Genomic DNA, 17,981 nt, shown 5'->3' with positions numbered 1-17,981 from the left:
GGAATTAGGTGGTGGAAAGTGGCAGAGATTAAAGGAGATTTTTTTTTTAACTTGGTATGTTTTAAGTTTTTTTGTTTTAAGTTTAATTTTTTAATTAAAAAAATAAAGAAGATAAAAATATTTAGCAAAATTTGAGGGTCAGGGAGAAATGTTATTAATTCAGAAGATACAGAAAGAACTTCTATGATGTAGAGGAGGAGTTTTCAATCTATAAAATTTTGTTCTTAGCAGTCGAACTCTTTTGAAAAGAGAAATCTAAAGATATCCAAAACATACGAGATGCAAGTACAGTTACTTTGGTTGAAGGCGACTGAGGGATGTGTGAAACTTGCCCATTTGTATCCTCTCTCCAACAATACCTTAAACTATGCAATTACATAAACCTAGAAATATTTTACAGAAAACCAGGTGCCTCCTTAAAAAAAAAAAGATTTCAAAAACATCCTTGCCTTCTCTAATTTTATAGCATTTTCTTTCTACCATTCTCTCAGGAATTAACTGTATCCCATAATATTTTTCCTGGTGTTATTTAACAGTTGTTTGCTAATAATTTCTTATGTGCTGATTCTCCAACTAGATTATTCCCCTTTAATACTCACTATTGTTCTGTAATGTTGAGTAGTTTAACCCTCCTGAGCCTAAAGACAGAAAATGAAATCCAGAAATATCCAGCCTAAATACTTCTCTATATATTTAGGCAAGTAATAAACATATGCTCCCAATATATGTGAACGTAGTTATTAAAAACATCCAGTTAACGCACAAATAGTATTATTTATTTATTTATTTTTGAGACGGAGTTTTGCTCTTGTCGCCTAGGCTGGAGTGCAAAGGCATGATCTTGACTCACTGCAACCTCCGCCTCCCGGGTTCAAGTGATTCTCCTGCCTCAGCCTCCCGAGTAGCTGGGATTACAAGCATGTGCCACCACGCCCGGCTAATTTTGTATTTTTTTTAAGTAGAGACGGGGTTTCTCCATGTTGGTCAGGCTGGTCTGAACTCCCGACCTCAGGTGATCCACCCGCCTCTGCCTCCCCAAGTGCTGGGATTACAGGCGTGAGCCACCACACCTGGCCCACAAATAGTATTCTTTAAATATGAAATGAAAAATCCATACTGCACTCATATTTTAGTGTTTATTGTTGTTATACTCCAATATGTAATTATTCTTAGACATATTTATGTCAAACCACAATTCCTATAACTGCGTTTCTCTCATTTGAATACCTTATCAATGTGTACTGGATAATCGCTTGAAACCAGATTCTGGCATCTTTCCCGATTTCCGATCATCTTTCTGAATTCAAAGAGTCTATTATGGGAAAGAAGACAAAAAGGAAAAAATTAATCTTTTATATCACCTACTAAGCACATTATAATTGAGACTGATTAACAGTAATTAAAAATTAGCAAATCCAGTTCATAAACCATATTAAAATTTAATTTTGATCACTGAAGAGATTAGGCTGTTGTTTTTTCCCAAACTGAACACTTTTTTCAGAAAAATGTGAGAAAATATATTTTTCAGAAAGTAATTAATACATACAAGACTCAAAATTAAAGGCACCAATCCTGAAAATTCATTTTCTTTCTTTCTTTTTTTTTTTTTCCCCTCGAGATGGAGTCTTGCTCTGTCACCCAGGCTAGAGTGCAGTGGCGCGATCTCAGCTCACCGCAACCTCTGCCTCCCGGGTTCAAGCAATTCTCCTGCCTCACCCTCCCGAGTAGCTGGGATTACAGGCATGCGCCACCACACCTGGCTAATTTTTGTATTTTTGTATTTTTTTAAATTTTTTTTGAGATGGAGTCTCGCACTGTCGCCCTGGCTGGTGTGCAGTAACGCGATCTCGGCTCACTGCAACCTCCACCTCCTAGGTTCAAGCAATTCTCCTGCCTCAGCCTCTCGAGAAGCTAGGATAACAGGTGCCCGCCACCACGCCCGTCTAATTTTTTGTATTTTAGTAGAGAAGGGATTTCACTATGTTAGCCAGGCTGTTCTCGAACTCCTGATCTCGTGATCCGCTTGCCTTGGCCTCCCAAAGTGCTAGGATTACAGGTGTGAGCCACCATGCCCTGCCAATTTTTTAATTTTTAGTAGAGATGGTTTTACTGTCTTGGCCAGGCTGATCTGGAACTTCTGACTTCGTGATCCACCCACCTTAGCCTCCCAAAGTGCTGGGATTACAGGCATAAGCCACCGATCCTGGCTGAAAATTAATTTTCTTAAGTCCAGATTTTCCTATGAGCTACAGAGTATTCCACTTTTAGAGTCATTACAAATTCTGGTTATCTAAGACGACTCAATCCTTGGAAACTATGTACAACTCTAATCAGCTTAATAATTATTGAACTCAAAAATCTACTCTGTGTTTCTAAGAGTTCTCTATTTAAAAAATCTGAATTATTTTTAAAACAGTATAATTTATGATATGGGCTAAAATTTAAGAGAAATAACTAAAAAGACAAAAGTAAAAAGGAAATAATTACATTTTACATAGTTTAATGTTTAATTTGCTGGACAATTGCTCTGTATTTGAGAGTAAGGAATTTTATAACAAAGTTTTAAATGTTCATTAAAACAACAAATTCAGACCAAGTATTCAGGAAAAAAAATTGCTTGCCTTTTGAGGTCTTCTGGCCTTCCCCATCCTCTGATAAAAAGTTTTGTTAGGAGAAGTCTCCGGTATAGAATATCTAACTTGCTCACACCCATCAGTAGCAAACAAGCATCTATAAAACAAAATTTTAAATGGCTTTAAAATATTTTACTTGTTTCAAGGCAGCAGGTCAATTTTCTAACCATTTCTTTGACTATCATGTAAAATTAAAGACTGAGACTTGAATTAATTCCTTTAGAAACAAAATACAAGATTTGGGGGAAAAAAAGAGCTGAGTTGAAAATAGAGAAGATGTACAACTTTGAACTTCACTAAACTGTGAATTTCTCCAGGGTAGGATCTTCCCACCCTCAGTACAGTTGCTGAAATAAGTACCCTCTATTTGCTGGATAAAAATAGTAGGGGATAATATGTGATAGTGTATTATTTGCCAGGCACCACTATTTTAAGAACTACAAACACACACACAGGTTCTCATTAAACCTACCAACAATTTTGAGGAAGGATTTATTATCCCAATTACACAGACAAGAAAACTGAGGCACAGAGAGTATAATTTACCCAAGGTCACACAGCTAGTGGGAAACATAGCTAAGATTCAATCCCAGGCACACAGCTCAACATCTAACTACCACACTACACTCTCCTCTACTATACTACAGTGAATGAAAAATAATAAATAATCACTGCTACTACTTTTATATCATTTATCTATCTTCTCAAATATTTCTAAAGATTTTTAAGTATCTACCTTTATCTTGTCAAACTGAATGGTATCGTTTTGATTTGCGGGTGAAACCTGATTCAGATTCAGGGTTTACTCTACTTAAATAAATGAAAAATGAAAATCTGCATTTCCTTTTTCAATTGTTTTTTATTTTTTTCTCAGATCTTAGGAAATCTGCATTTCCATCAATGGGCTTTAAGAAGTACTTATCCATTGCTTCAGATTTTTTTTGAAACCATCCCTTTTATCTTCTATTTTTACTTTTTCATTTTTTAATAACCTGCAAGGTCAACTTAATATTCCTCTGTTTGCCTAGGTATAGAATGTAACCCACCACCAATTGGGCTGGCATTTAAGTTGATTTTATGGTTGGACCAGCAAAACCAAGTCTTTCATACTGCCTCTCATAATTCTCAGTACCAAGAAGAAACATTTACTAGCTAACGTACTTGTCAGACAAGACAACGTATAGCCAGAGTATAGGATTAAGTGTTTTTTTAATAGCACCCATCTCTCTTTTTCCCAGTTTCCATGTGCTCTTCAATGGCTCTTTGATAAATGTGGGGTTTTGACACAATAACGTTCAAAAAAATGTATTGCATATACAGTTTTGTTATTATACTATTTGTGTCTACCACTATGCATAAACTGGTATTAATTACTAGATTCCTATAAATTATCATCCATCCAGTGTTAAGTGCAGTTCACCATAGATGAACCATCCCTGGGTGGGTTAATAAGTTCCTGCACTTGTAAGAATATGCATGATTTTTTTCATTCAACAAATATTTATTAACTGCTTATTATATTCCAATCATTATTTTAGGCCCTGTGCCACAAAAATGACAAGGAATGGTCTTGTTCTCATTGATCTTATATTTTAGTGAAGGAAAAATAATTAAAAATTTAAAAAATCTATCTAACTATCAAAATAAGTAAGAGTAGAAGATAACACTACGATGAAAATGAAACAAGGCAATGTGGTAACAACTAAAGGGCTCTTCTGGTAATTTAAAAAAATCTTTGAAGAGGTACCAAAAATACAGATGCTCCTTGACCTACAATGGGATTGCATCCCAATAAACCCATTATAAGTAAAAAAAATCATCTGTGGAATATACATTTAATACCCTGACAAACCTGTGGTCAAGTCAAACCATCATAAGTTAGAGACTGTAAGTATTTAAGCCAATAGCTACATGAAAAGGAGCACCCAAGTCTTTAAATTGCAAATCTCATTAAAATCATACACCCCTTGAAATCTTCATTACTATGTTCCAATGAAATTTGTTGAAAATTATCTACCCAGTGGGTAAAGCACAGGTACAGATAATTCATATAAGGGAAAGGCAAGAAAAAATAATTACATACTCTGTTTTTAAATTAAAAAATGCTCACTGTAAAATTTTTAAATTCAACAATACGAAGGTATGTATAGTAAAAATGGGGAAAATAATCCCCTTCCAATCACTTCTCTTTTTTTTTTGAGATGGAGTCTTGCTCTGTTGCCCAGGCTGGAGCGCAGTGGCACAATCCCAACCTCACTGCAACCTCCGTCCCCTGGGTTCAAGCAATTCTCCTGTCTCAGCCTCCTGAGTAGCTGGGACTACAGGCACTCACCACCACCCCCAGCGAATTTTTGTATTTTTAGTAGAGACAGGGTTTCACCATGTTGGCCAGGCTGGTCTTGAACTCCTGACCTGAGGTGATCCGTCCGCCTTGGCCTCTCAAAGTGCTGGGATTACAGACGTGAGCCACTGTACCTGGCCCCCTTCCAATCACTTCTAATTTTGCTTTTCACGCATATCTAGTGCTAACAGTTTGGATTCTACTCTTTCTGATCTTTTTCTTGTTGATGTTACTTATTTACCTACACACACTGTCTTGCTCTGTTTTGTGTTGCTGTAACAGAGCAACACCAGCTGGGTAATTTATAAAGAGAAATTTACTTCTTAAAATTCTGCAGGCTGGAAGTCCAAGGTTGAGGGGTAAACATTTGGTGAGGACCTTCTTGCTGCATCATAACACGGTGGAAGGTATCACATAAGAGAGCAATAGAGAATTGACCTCACTTTTATAGCAAGCCCACTCTCCAGATAACTAATTCACTTCCAAAATAATACCATTAATCCATCCATGAGGATAAAGCCCTCATAACCTAATCACTTCTTATTAGGACCCACCTCCCAACACTATTGTATTGGGGATTATGTTTCCAACACGTGAACTATGGGGGACACATTTAAGCCACTGCACATACTTTTTAAAAAATTACAAAAGTAATGTAACACATTTTTGGCAGAATTAAGACAATATAAAAATTTTATAAAGTGGAGAAACTTCTCTTCATCACTTCTTCGTCTCCTCCCATTGGTTTTTTTTGTTTGTTTTTTGAGATGGAGTCTCACTCTGTTGCTCAGGCTGGAGTGCAGTGGCACAATCTTGGCTCAATGCAACCTCTACCTCCTTGGCTCAAGTGATTCTCCTGCCTTAGTGTCCTAAGTAGCTGGGATTACAGGCACACGGCAGCACACCCAGCTAATTTTTATATTTTTAGTAGAGGCAGGGTTTTGCCATGTTGGCCAGGCTGGTCTCAAACTCCTGACCTCAGATGATCCACCCACCTCGGCCTCCCAAAGTGCTGGGATTACAGGCGTGAGCCACTGCGCCCGGCCGCCATTGTTAATATTTTAATACCTTGTTCTATCCATTTAATACCTTGTTCCATCCATTGGTGTTTTTGTTTTGTTTTGTTTTGAGACAGAGTCTCGCACTGTCGCCCAGGCTAGAGTGCAGTGGCGCAATCTCGGCTCACTGCCAGCTCCGCCTCCCCGGTTCAAATGATTCTCCTGCCTCAGCCTCCCGAGTAGCTGGGACTACAGGCGCCTGCCACCACGCCCGGCTAATTTTTTGTAGTTTTAGTAGAGACGGGGTTTCACCATGTTAGCAACGATGGTCTCGATTTCCTGACTTCATGATCCAACTGCCTCGGCTCCCCAAAGTGTTGGGATTACAGGAATAAGCCACCGTGCCCAGCCTTTTTTGGTGTTTTTTAAACTTGGAAAAGAGTAACTACTAATTATTTTTTCAGTGCTGTTCCTCCTCTTGTTTATAAACAGCTGCAAAGCTCTTTCAAATTCAGGGTATACAGATCCACCTCATTTTTTTCTTTTAACAGGTAAATTTAGGACATTTATATTTATTATTATGATAAATATTTTGTTTCAGTTGTTTTTTATTGATTCTGTAGGTTGTTTACATTTAGCTATTTTACATTTACTTTGAATAAACAGTTTGACTTACATACTTACCATAAAGTTGATGTTTCAACTTTATGATGAATTTATACAACGTAACCTCATCATAAACTGAGGAACATTTAGACTTACAGAGGTTCAACTTAAAATTTTTCAACTTTACAGTGGGTTCATTGGAGTGTTAAGTGCATTTTCAACTTAACAATATTTTCTGTTTACAATGGGGTTTATCAGGATGTAACTATATCGTAAGCTAAGGAGCATCTGTATTTAACATGTGATATATCACTGTGGCTAAGAGAACAGACTCCAGAGCCAAATTGGGTCAAATTCTTACTATAAGACTTTTAACAAGTCACTTAGCCTTTTTGTAATTCATTTGTAAAATGGAAGTAATGATAATACTTACCTCAAATAATTGGTATGCAATTTAAATTAGTATATAGAAGGCACTTAAACAGTTCTTTGAAAATTTAAGTGCTACACCTAGTACAGAATCGGGATTTTAAGTCTTTATCAGATTTATAGCAAAAAGCTTCTACCATTCCATTAATTTTACAAATTATATTTACATGTATTCGATATGCTTAAATGTTTATATAATCAACCAATCCATCTCATCACATCCAGTAGAACTCCTCAATACACTGTAAAAGTATTCAAATTTAGTTCTTTAAAATATTAAATTCCTTCTTCTCATTGGCGGTCATTGTAAAATGGAGTATTTTTCTTCTCTTTACTAACCATTTTTCCAGGAACATTTTCTCTCTACTGTTTTCTAATTCGTATTTTTAAAATCTAGAAATCTATAAATCCATACATCTACTATGTACCCACAAAAATTTTCAAAAATAAAAATCTAGAAGTCTTTCATAAACTTGGATTAAGTTCTAAAATCTATATTGTTTTAAATTTCTTTCAAATAGCTCTTATTAACTACAACTGTTGTTTTCATGTTTAAAATTCTACAATGAGTTTTCCATACATATTCAATTTATATCATGACTTATAAACTACACCACTGACAATGTAATTATAGAGTGTTCAATCCATATATTAACTCGATAGCATTGTGAGTTTTAGTCTTCTCATCAAGAGATATACCTATTTATTCATTAATCCAGTTTTGTTTCTCAGTTAATGTTTATGCTATCCTTTAAGTATCTTTACTACACACATTCTGCTACTAATAAATTATTTAGTATTTGTGATAACTACCATAAGATTCCTTTTCTTTGTATTTTCTACCTAGATGCTTATTACTAATTCATAAAAAAAAAAATTTATTCTAAATGTTTCTTCTGTCCAGTAAGTTTTGTATTAGAATTGCAAATGAATACATCAAACATTTAGCAGAGACTTATTCGTTTGTAATGCAATATGCATCTTTCTACTATACTATGCCACTCCTCTAATTTCTTCAAAGTTAAGCCTATCAGAAATCCAAGATGAAAAATCATAAAGAAAGTTCTATGCATGTTACTACCTTTATAGGAGTAAGCTTTTCAATCTGTATTATCCTAAATATTTTTATAACTGTCTTTAAAACAGATTTTTTATTTTTTTTATTTTTTATTTTTTTTTTGAGATGGAGTTTCACTCTTGTTGCCCAGACTGGAGTACCGTGGCATGATCTCAGCTCACTGCAACCTCCACCTCCCAGGTTCAAGCCATTTTCCTGCCTCAGCTTCTCAAGTAGCTAGGATTACAGGCATGCGCCACCATGCCCAGCTAATTTTGTATTTTTAGTAGAGACAGGGTTTCTCCATGTTGGTCAGGCTGGTCTCAAACTCCCAACCTCAGGTGATCCACCCACCTCAGCCTCCCAAAGTGCTGGGATTACAGGCGTGAGCCACCACGCCCAGCTCGTTTTTTTTTTTAAACAGATTTCTGATTATATCTGAATAACATTTTTCCAAAACAGCCTTAATAATATACCTAATTGGGAGAAAATACTGATTTTAAGGTGCACAAAAACTAAAGGATATTTTATTATTTATTTATTTTTATTATTATTATTTTTTCTTTGAGATGGAGTCTCACTCTGTCGCCCAGGCTGGAGTGCAGTAGTGCGATCTTGGCTCACTGCAAGCTCTGCCTCCTGGGTTCACGCCATTCTCCTGCTTCAGCCTCCCAAGTAGCTGGGACTATAGGCGCCCGCCACCACGTCCGGCTAATTTTTTGTATTTCTAGTAGAGATGGGGTTTCAGCGTGTTAGCCAGGTGGTCTTGATCTCCTGGCCTTGTGATCCACTTGCCTCAGTCTTCCAAAGTGCTGGGATTACAGGCGTGAGCCCCCGCGCCTGGCTAAAGGATATTTTAAAAACAACTTATACTAAGTATATCCAATGACTGGTAGGATACCTAGTAGAATTCCTCATGGAAAAACAATAAATAGATGATATAAACATAAAATTTTAGTTTCCATTTTAATATGTTTCCAAATAGTATTTGAAAAGAATGCTATAAAAAGACTAGAGGAGAGACCCTGCAAAGTTCTTCCACAAACTTGATAGGCCTTGTAGGACAAGAGGCAAAATTAAGGATATTATGTAGGTATTTCAGATAACATTTTTTTCATTTCAGAGTCACATTTTTTTCATTGAGGAAATTCAAAATGTCATAAAAATAACTGAGTATAATTTTTTGTAATGTATAATTAATGAGAAGAATAAACTTTTTTTTCTTGGGCGTTTGCTTAATTGAGATTCAAAGTTAGTACCCCATAATGAAATTGGGTACAAATGTTCACCTGTAAAATCTATTCTTAACTTGAAAGACATAGAAAAACAGGCAGGTTGACCAACAGGCCATAGCTTACTGACCCCTGGGTTAGAAAATCAAATAAATCACAGGTATGACACAAATATAACACTAATGTTATAAATGTAAAGATACAACTATAAATCACTACATTAAAATTACAGGCCACACGTGGTGGTTCATGCCTGTAATCCCAACACTTTCAGAGGCTGAGGCAGGCGGATCACTTGAGGTCAGGAGTTCAAGACCAGCTTGGCTAACATGGCAAAACCCCATCTCTACTAAAAATACAAAAATTAGCTGGGTGTGGTGGCACATGTCTGTAATCTCAGGTACTCAGGAGGCTGAGACAGGAAAATCACTTGAACCCGGGAGGCGGAGCTTGCAGTGAGCCGAGACTGTACCACTGCACTCTAGCCTGGGTGACAGAGCAAGATTCCGTCTCAAAATAAAATAAATAAAATAAAATAAAGTAAAATAAATAAGTAAATTATCCCAACCCTATAAAATGGGCATAAATATAATAGAAATATTGATTTAAAAAATTCTATATGCCATAAAGTAGACCTAAAATTAATATTCTATCTAAAGTAAACACTAGTTATCTAATCAGCCATGCTTTGTTTTCCTCCATAAAATTTAGAATTTGGCAGAAGCTTCTTCACTTCCTAGGTAATAAATACATACATAAAAGGGGGGAGCTTTTAGTGTCCATCGGCAGATGAATGGATAAGCAAAGTATGTACATACAAACAATCACAAACACACACACAATAGGAATATATTCAGTCATACAAAGGAAGGAACTTCTGGCATATGATACAACATGGATGAACTCAGAGGACATTACACTAAATGAAATAAGTCAGCCACAAAAAGACAAAAATTGTATGATTCAATTTAAACAAGATACCTAGAGTAGTCAGATTCATAGAAGCAGAAAGTAGAAGGATGGTTGCCCAGTACTGGTGGGACGGGAAAAGGGGGAGGCTATTGTTTAATGGGTATAGAGTTTCAGTTTTGCAAGATGAAAACTGGAGATGGATGGTGGTGATAAGGTTGCACAACAATATAAATGTACTTACCTTTGAACTATAGAATTAAAATTATTAAGATGGTAAATTTTGTTACTGTATTTTACCACAAGAAAAAAAACTGAGAAAACAAAATAGAATTTGGGGTTCAGTCTCTAAATAAAATTTTGAGGGGAAATAAATTGATGCTTTCTTTTCCTTTTGACAACTTTGTCAGTAAGCAGAAGTAGTTTGCTATTTTTTTTTTTTTTTTTTTTTTGAGACAGTGTTTGCTCTTGTTGCCTAGGCTGGAGTGCAATGGTGTGATCTTGGCTCACTGCAACCTCCATCTCTTGGGTTCAAGCAATTCTCCTGGCTCAGCCTCCCAAGTAGCTGGGATTACAGGCGACAACCACCACATCCAGCTGATTTTTGTTATTTTTAGTAGAGACGGGGTTTCACTGTGTTGGCCAGGCTGGTCTCGAACTCCTGACCTCAGGTGATCCACCCTCCACCCTCCTCAGCCTCCCAAAGTACTGGGATTACAAGTGTGAGCCACCGTGCCCAGCCAGAAGTAGCTCACTATTTATCTCAGAACAGAACTTGCCAGATGCCATGGCTCACACCTGTAATCCTGCACTTTGGGAGGCTGAGGCGGGTGGATCACTTGAGCCCAGGAGTTCAAGACCAGCCTGGGCAACATGGTGAAATTCCATCTCTACAATAAATACAAAAAATTAGCCAGATGTAGTGGCGCATGGCTGTGGTTCCAGCTACTTAGGAGGCTGAGGTGGGAGGATTGCTTGAACTGAGTAGGCAGAGGCTACAGTGAGCCAAGATCATGCTACTGCACTCCAGGCCAGGGTGACAGAGTGAGACCTCATCACACACAAAAACAATACAGTTGGGTGCAGTGGTCCACAGTGGTGTGCACCTGTAGTCCCAGCTACTCATAAGGCTGAGGTGGGAGGATAGCTTGAGCCCGGGAGAGTGAGGTGGCAGTGAGCTATGATAGTGCTGTGGCTCTCCAGTGTGGGCGACAGAGTAAGACTGTCTCAAAAAAACAAAAAAAACCAAAAAAAACAGAACTTAAGGTTAATATTCTCTTCAAAAAAGATCATTGCATAATTTAAATCGTTGGAAGCTTTTAATAACTAAGACCTTTAAAGAATATAATTTGAAGAACAAATCTCTTGCATCTAGTTTGTTTCCTCCATCTTCTTCCCTTTTCCTTGAGGATTACCTTCCAAGAACCCAGCCTAGTTGGGTTCTCTGCTTCAGAATCTCATCTGGCTTCAATCAAGGTATCAGCTGGGCTTCATTTTCATCCACGCTTACTCAGGTTGAAGGCAGAATTCATTTTTTTTTTTGTGGCTGTGGGACTATGAGCTTCAATTTTTTTTTTTTTTGCTGTTCATCAGCCAGAGGCCAGCCTCTGCTCCTGGAGGCTATCCACAGCTCCCTGTCACATGGCTCTCTTCATAGGAAGTTCACAACATGGCAGCTATTTCTTCAAGGCCAGCAGGAAAGTAAGTGTGAGCCACAGGAGCCATACCTTTGCCATATAACATAATGTCATCATGGGAATGACAGCCAGTCACCTTTGCCATATGCCTGGTTAGAAAGCAAATCATGGGTTCTGCCCAAACTCAAGGAAAGGGATCACACAAAAATATGAACATCAGAATTTGAGGATCTTGAGGGCCACCTTAGAAACTGCTATACTGAGAGAAACAATTGTACTTCTCAGCATTTGAGTAGAGTATCTGGGCTGACATTCTCAATACCAGGTGTTACTTACTTTCTTCACATTTTCCTACCAGTAAGGGGGAAAAAAAACCCAAACTCCACAGACTTGAATAAACATTTGTTTATCAGCAAATTTTGAAAGTTTGTCTAAATCAGCAAGGCGTGGTGGCTTACATCTGTAATCCCAGTAGTTTTTGATGCCAAGGTGAGAGGATTGCTTGAGTCCAGCAGTTCAAAAGCAGCCTGGGTGACATGGGGAAACTCTGTCTCTACGAAAAATACAAAACTTACCCGGGCGTGGTGGTGTGTGCCTGTGTAGTCCCACCTACTCGGGAGGCTGAGGTGGGAGGATTGCTTGAGCCTAGGAGGCAGAGGATGCAGTGAGCCAGGATCACACCACCGCACTCCAGCCTGAGTGACAGAGACCCGGTCTAAGAAAAGAAAAGAAAGGAAACGAGTGGGGAGGGGAGGGGAGAGAAAAGATTGTCTAAATCATGTTTATATATTTTCATTCACTTAACACCTTTGTCAGAAACAATAACAAAAAAAACCAAAACAAAGTAAAAACACTTGCCTCTTAGAATTTTGTTTTTTAATCATGAAACAAATGGTAAAAGGCAAACCAACTTCTGAAATGTTGTCTTCATTATATATATATTCTACTTTAGTGCAATTACAATCATGTAAGTATATGTAGTATATATTTAAACTGCTTGACTAGTGTTTTTCTCGTAGAGGGCATGTCACTGTGGAATAATAAAGAGTATATCTGGGCCAGTCACGGTGGCTCACGCCTGTAATCCCAGCACTTTGAGAAGCCAAGGCGGGTGGATCACTTGAAGTCAGGAGTTCAAAACCAGCCCGGCCAACATGGTGAAACCCTGTCTCTACTAAAAATACACAAAAATTAGCCAGAGCGAGACTCTGTCTCAAAAAAAAAAAAAAAAAAAAAAAAGAGTGTATCTGGTCTTTGACCTCAGCTCCTGGCATGAAGTTCCTAAAACCCTTGGTATTTCTTAAGTGATGAGTGTCTGTTATGCTAAACAAGCAACTCCCTGTGGGCCCCCTGAAAGTTTCAGAATCAGGGCTGGCCACCAGAAAGGAACTTTGGGACCCTCTGACCTCCACAGAGGGGAAGGGAGCTGGAAAGTGAGTTCAATCACATGGCCAAAGATTCAATCAATCATGCCTATTAATGAAACTCCAGTAAAAATTCTGGACGCTAAACCTTGGTGGAGCTTTCTGGTTGATGAACACCTTGGTGCGTTGGGAAAGAGATGCTCCCTGAGTCCATAGGAAGAGGCCAGGTAGTTCCACATTCATTCCCATACCTTGCCTCATGTTTCTCTTCATTGGGCTGTTCCTGAGCTGTATCCTTTATAATAACCAATAATCATAAATATAGCTGTTTCCTGAGTTCTGAGTCATTCTAGCAAATTATAGACCCACAGGGCTCTCAGGAACTCCCAAATTTTTAACCAAGTTGGTCAGAAGGATGAGAGGCCTGGAGACCCCTGAAGTGCATCTGAAGAACTGAGCCCTTAACTTGTGGATTCTGAATTAATTCTAGGTGGTTAGTGTCAGAATTGGGAACTCAAGTACACCCAGTTGGAGTGGAAATGGAATAGATTATTCTTTACCAAAATTCTGCTTAGTGTTACATATTCCAAATAAGATGCCAACTCTTAGGCCAGGTGCGGTGGCTGACGCCTGTAATCCCAGCACTTTGGGAGGCCAAGGTGGGCGGATCACGAGGTCAGGAGATTGAGACCACCCTGGCTAACACGGCGAAACCCCATCTCTACTAAAAATACAAAAAATTAGCCGGGCGTGGTGGCGGACGCCTGTAGTCCCAGCTACTCAGGAGGCCGAGGCAGGAGAATCATTTGAACTAGGGAGGCAGAGGTTGCAGTAAGCCAGAATCACACCACTGCACTCCAGCCGGGGCGACAGAGCAAGACTGTCTCAAAAAAAAAAGCCAACTCTGGATATATTCAGGGAGTGGCGGGGGGTGGGGGTGCTATGGCATGAGGGAAGATAATTCTAGGTGATAATTTTAATTATTTTATTCCCTGGGTCTTTCTGGAATTGTTAAAATATGCAGCATCAATATATCTTTTGCATACATTTATTAAAGTACAATAGAACAGTGGCATGTCATTGGAATGCAAGACTTCATTGTCTTTTTTTTTTTTTTTTTTTTGAGACAGGGTCTTGCTCTGTTGCCCAGGCTTGAGTGCAAGTGGGGCAATCATGGCTTACTGCAGCCTCAACCTTCTCAGCTCAAGCAATCCACCCAGTGCAGCTGCTAGAGTAGCTGGGACCACAGGCACACAGGCCACCTTCCTTGCCTGGCTAATTTCTTTCTTTCTTTTTTTTTTTTTGAGACAGAGTCTGGCTCTTGTCACCCAGGCTGGAATGCAGTGGCACGATCTCAGCTCACTGCAAACTCCACCTCCCAGGTTCAAGCAATTCTCCTGCCTCAGCCTTCCAAGTAGCTGGGATTACAGGCATGCACCACTACTTCTGACTAGTTTTTGTATTTTTAGCAGAGACGGTATTTTACCATGTTGGTCAGGCTGGTCTCGAACTCCTGACCTCAGGTGATCCACACACCTTGGCCTCCCAAAGTGCTGGGATTACAGGCGTGAGTCACCACGCCCAGCCTAATTTATTTTTTGTAGAGATGAGGGTCTTGCTGTGTTGACCAGGCTGGTCTCAAACTCCTGAGCTCAAGCAATCCTCCCACCTCAGCCTCTCAAAGTCCTGAGATTACAAGCATGAGCAACTGCATTTTGCAATATATCATAGGTAACTTATTTTCTTTCTTTTTTGACAGAGTTTCACTCTTGTTGCCCAGGCTGGATTGCAATGGCACGATCACCGCTCACCACAACCTCCGTCTCCCGGGTTCAAGCAATTCTCCTGCCTCAGCCTCCCGAGTAGCTGGGATTACAGGCATGCGCCACCATGCCTGGCTAATTTTGTATTTTTAGTAGAGACAGGGTTTCTCCATGTTGGTCAGGCTGGTCTCAAACTCCTGACCTCAGGTGATCTGCCTGTCTTGGCCTCCCAAAGTGCTGGGATTATAGGCGTGAGCCACCACACTCGGCCCACTTATTTTCTTAACATCGGCATGAAATGAACCAGGGGCATCATCTTCCTTTGTAACATCCAGGGCATCAATAACAATAAGTGGAATCCATGATAGTAAAATAAAATTTAATTAAAAATCCTGGCTAGGCTGGGTGTGGCGGCTCACATCTGCAATCCCAGCACTTTGGGATGCTGAGGAGGGAGGATTGCTTGAGCTCAGGAGTTTGAAACCGGCCTGGTCAACATAGTGAGACCTCGTCTCCTAAAAAAAAAAAAATCCTGGCCAGGCGCAGTGGCTCATGATTGTAATCCCAGCACTTTGGGAGGCCAAGACGGGAGGACTGCTTGGGCCGAGGAGCGCAGGACAAGCCCTGGCAACACAATGAGACCCCGTCTGTACAAAAAAATTTTGAAATCTAGCCAGGTGTGGTGGTGCACATCTGTAGTCCCAGCTACTCAGGAGGCTGCGGAGGAGGATTGTGTAAGCCTGGGAAGTTGAGGCAACAGTGCGCATGGTTGCACCACTGCACTCCAGCCTCGGCAACAGAGCAAAATCCTGTCTCCAAAAAAAAAAAAAAAGAATTCCAACACCTATATTTTACAGTAAGAAGAAAAGTAATATAGTGCTCATGAGATACTCCATTTTCCTAAACTTTGATATTCTTCTAGATTGGTAGACAAAACCAAGGTAAAGCAAAATATAGAATTAGAAAGTTGCAAAGGAAGCAAGAAAGGACCTTAGAACAATGAACTTTTCAAATATTTTGTAAAGTACTATATTTATTGTTTGCCTAAATTGTTTACTTATTTCTAGTTTTCAACCCAAACTAGAAAACCTTCCCAGTGGCTCATGCCTGCAATTGCAGCACTTTGGGAGGCTGAGGCAGGCAGATCACCTGAGTTTGGGAGTTGGAGACCAGCCTGACCAACATGGAGAAACCCCGTCTCTACTAAAAACACAAAATTAGCCAGGTGTGGTGGTGGGCACCTGTAATCCCAGCTACTTGGGATGTTGAGGCAGGAGAATCCCTTGATCCCAGGAGGCGGAGGTTGCAGTGAGCTGATATCGCACCACTGCACTCCAGCCTGGGAGACGAGAGCAAAAGTCCATCTCAAAAAAAAAAAAAAAGAAAAAAGAAAAAAAGAAAACCTTCCCAAATCCCTTTAATTCCCTGCATAATAGGCCACAAAAGTCAGCACTCCAAACTTACAGCATATTCCTTACTGTATTTACCTACTAATAAACAACTAATAAATGAGGAAAAGAAAGTAAATCAAACACACATATAGGTTAGTATAAATTTGGTTCTGGGGTTTGGGGTCATACAAATCTTCTTAAATCCCATTTCAGCTCCAAGAACAACACAAAAGACAGTTTTTGTGGAACTCTCTAAACATGTAAATCTTTCTAGACAGGGTTGGCTGGGTCCAGGGTATCCAGTGCCACCATGAACAGATAAAAATCCAAGCCCAGGGTGAACATAACTCCAAATTACCAAAATGAGGCACCATCTGGAGCCATGCCAGATACTTAAAAGTCCCTACTTCAGGCTAGACAGACAACAATGAGCTTCTGCAGAAATAGAACCCATTTTTGAAGTATATATCAAGCTAAAATGACACAATTATCAATGTGAAAGGGAAAAGCAAAGGGAAACAAAAATAGAAGTTCTAGTACAGTGCCAAGAACTAAAAAGTCTTTCCTAGAAATGAGTTCTATTGCTAAAGTGACACTCATCATTTATTATGCTATCTAGTGCTTTTATTTCCTGTCATTCTGGTACCTAAGCATTTAACAATGCAATACTAATTTTTTCTGGACTTTTATCCTTACACTGGTGATATATATCTCAAAGGCATAAATGAAAATTTAAAAAATATCACCATGTACAAGAACTTATTCCCTTACCTAAAAAAGAGACTTCAAATTTTATCTTGTAACTTCACTTCTAAATAATGTCTATACAAGTTTAAGTAGCTAAGAAAGGGTTTAGATAACTCAGATATCCACTGTTAAAATCTACTTCCCTAGCTTCACAAATATAATTCAACAAATATAATTCCTTTTACTCTTACACTGAACAAGAGTAAGAAAATAGGATGTTTGTTTGTTTTTTGAGACAGAGTCTCGCTCTGTCGCCCAGGCTGGAGTGCAGTGGTGCAATCTCGGCTCACTACAAGCTCCGCCTCCCGCGTTCACGCTATTCTCCTGCCTCAGCCTCTCGGAGTAGCTGGGACTACAGGCGCCCGCCACCACGCCCGGCTACTTTTTTGTATTTTTAGTAGAGACGAGGTTTCACCATGGTCTCGATCTCCTGACCTCGTGATCCGCCCGCCTCGGCCTCCCAAAGTGCTGGGATTACCAGCGTGAGCCACCGCGCCCGGCTGTTTGTTTGCTTGAAAGGGGTATGGGTAACTATCCTGGGCAGTCACCTAAGGAAATCCACCAAATGGACTGTCTCATATTCTTGTGTGAAACATTCGGGAAATAATCTAATCTCTTCAAGTTTAGCTCCTCTTTTCCATGGGCTTTATTTAAAAAATTACATATATTATATATATGTTTAAATGTTTACTTTGGATGCTATGTGTGTGTTCCTAAGAAACATTTTTTTCTTTTTTTTTTTTCCTACTGGTACAATACACTAAGCTTACTTAGATTTCACCAGCTGTATATGTACTCATTCCATTTGCTTTTGTGGTCTGAAGTCATCACTTGGAGGCACCAATGGAAAAGAGCAGTGTCAGAGGACTGGGAT

General features: G+C 39.2%; 1 protein-coding gene across 2 annotated transcripts in view; it reads right to left on the bottom strand.

Moving 5' to 3' along the window:
• The window catches only part of ABHD18 (abhydrolase domain containing 18), a 74,086-nt gene that overhangs the window by 53,839 nt on the left and 2,266 nt on the right, over positions 1-17,981 (bottom strand). For both annotated transcript variants that reach the window (NM_001159805.1, XM_054553436.2), the window contains 3 exon segments: positions 1,228-1,312; positions 2,622-2,730; positions 12,418-12,557. Coding sequence is in view for 1 of the 2 variants with exons in the window: in XM_054553436.2 (XP_054409411.1) it covers positions 1,228-1,312; positions 2,622-2,713 (177 nt within the window). In the remaining variant the exon portion in view is untranslated.

This window comes from Pongo abelii, chromosome 3 (assembly GCF_028885655.2).
Source record: "Pongo abelii isolate AG06213 chromosome 3, NHGRI_mPonAbe1-v2.0_pri, whole genome shotgun sequence".
Classification (NCBI taxonomy): Eukaryota; Metazoa; Chordata; class Mammalia; order Primates; family Hominidae; genus Pongo; species Pongo abelii.
This window is presented reverse-complemented; position numbering and strand designations above follow the sequence as displayed.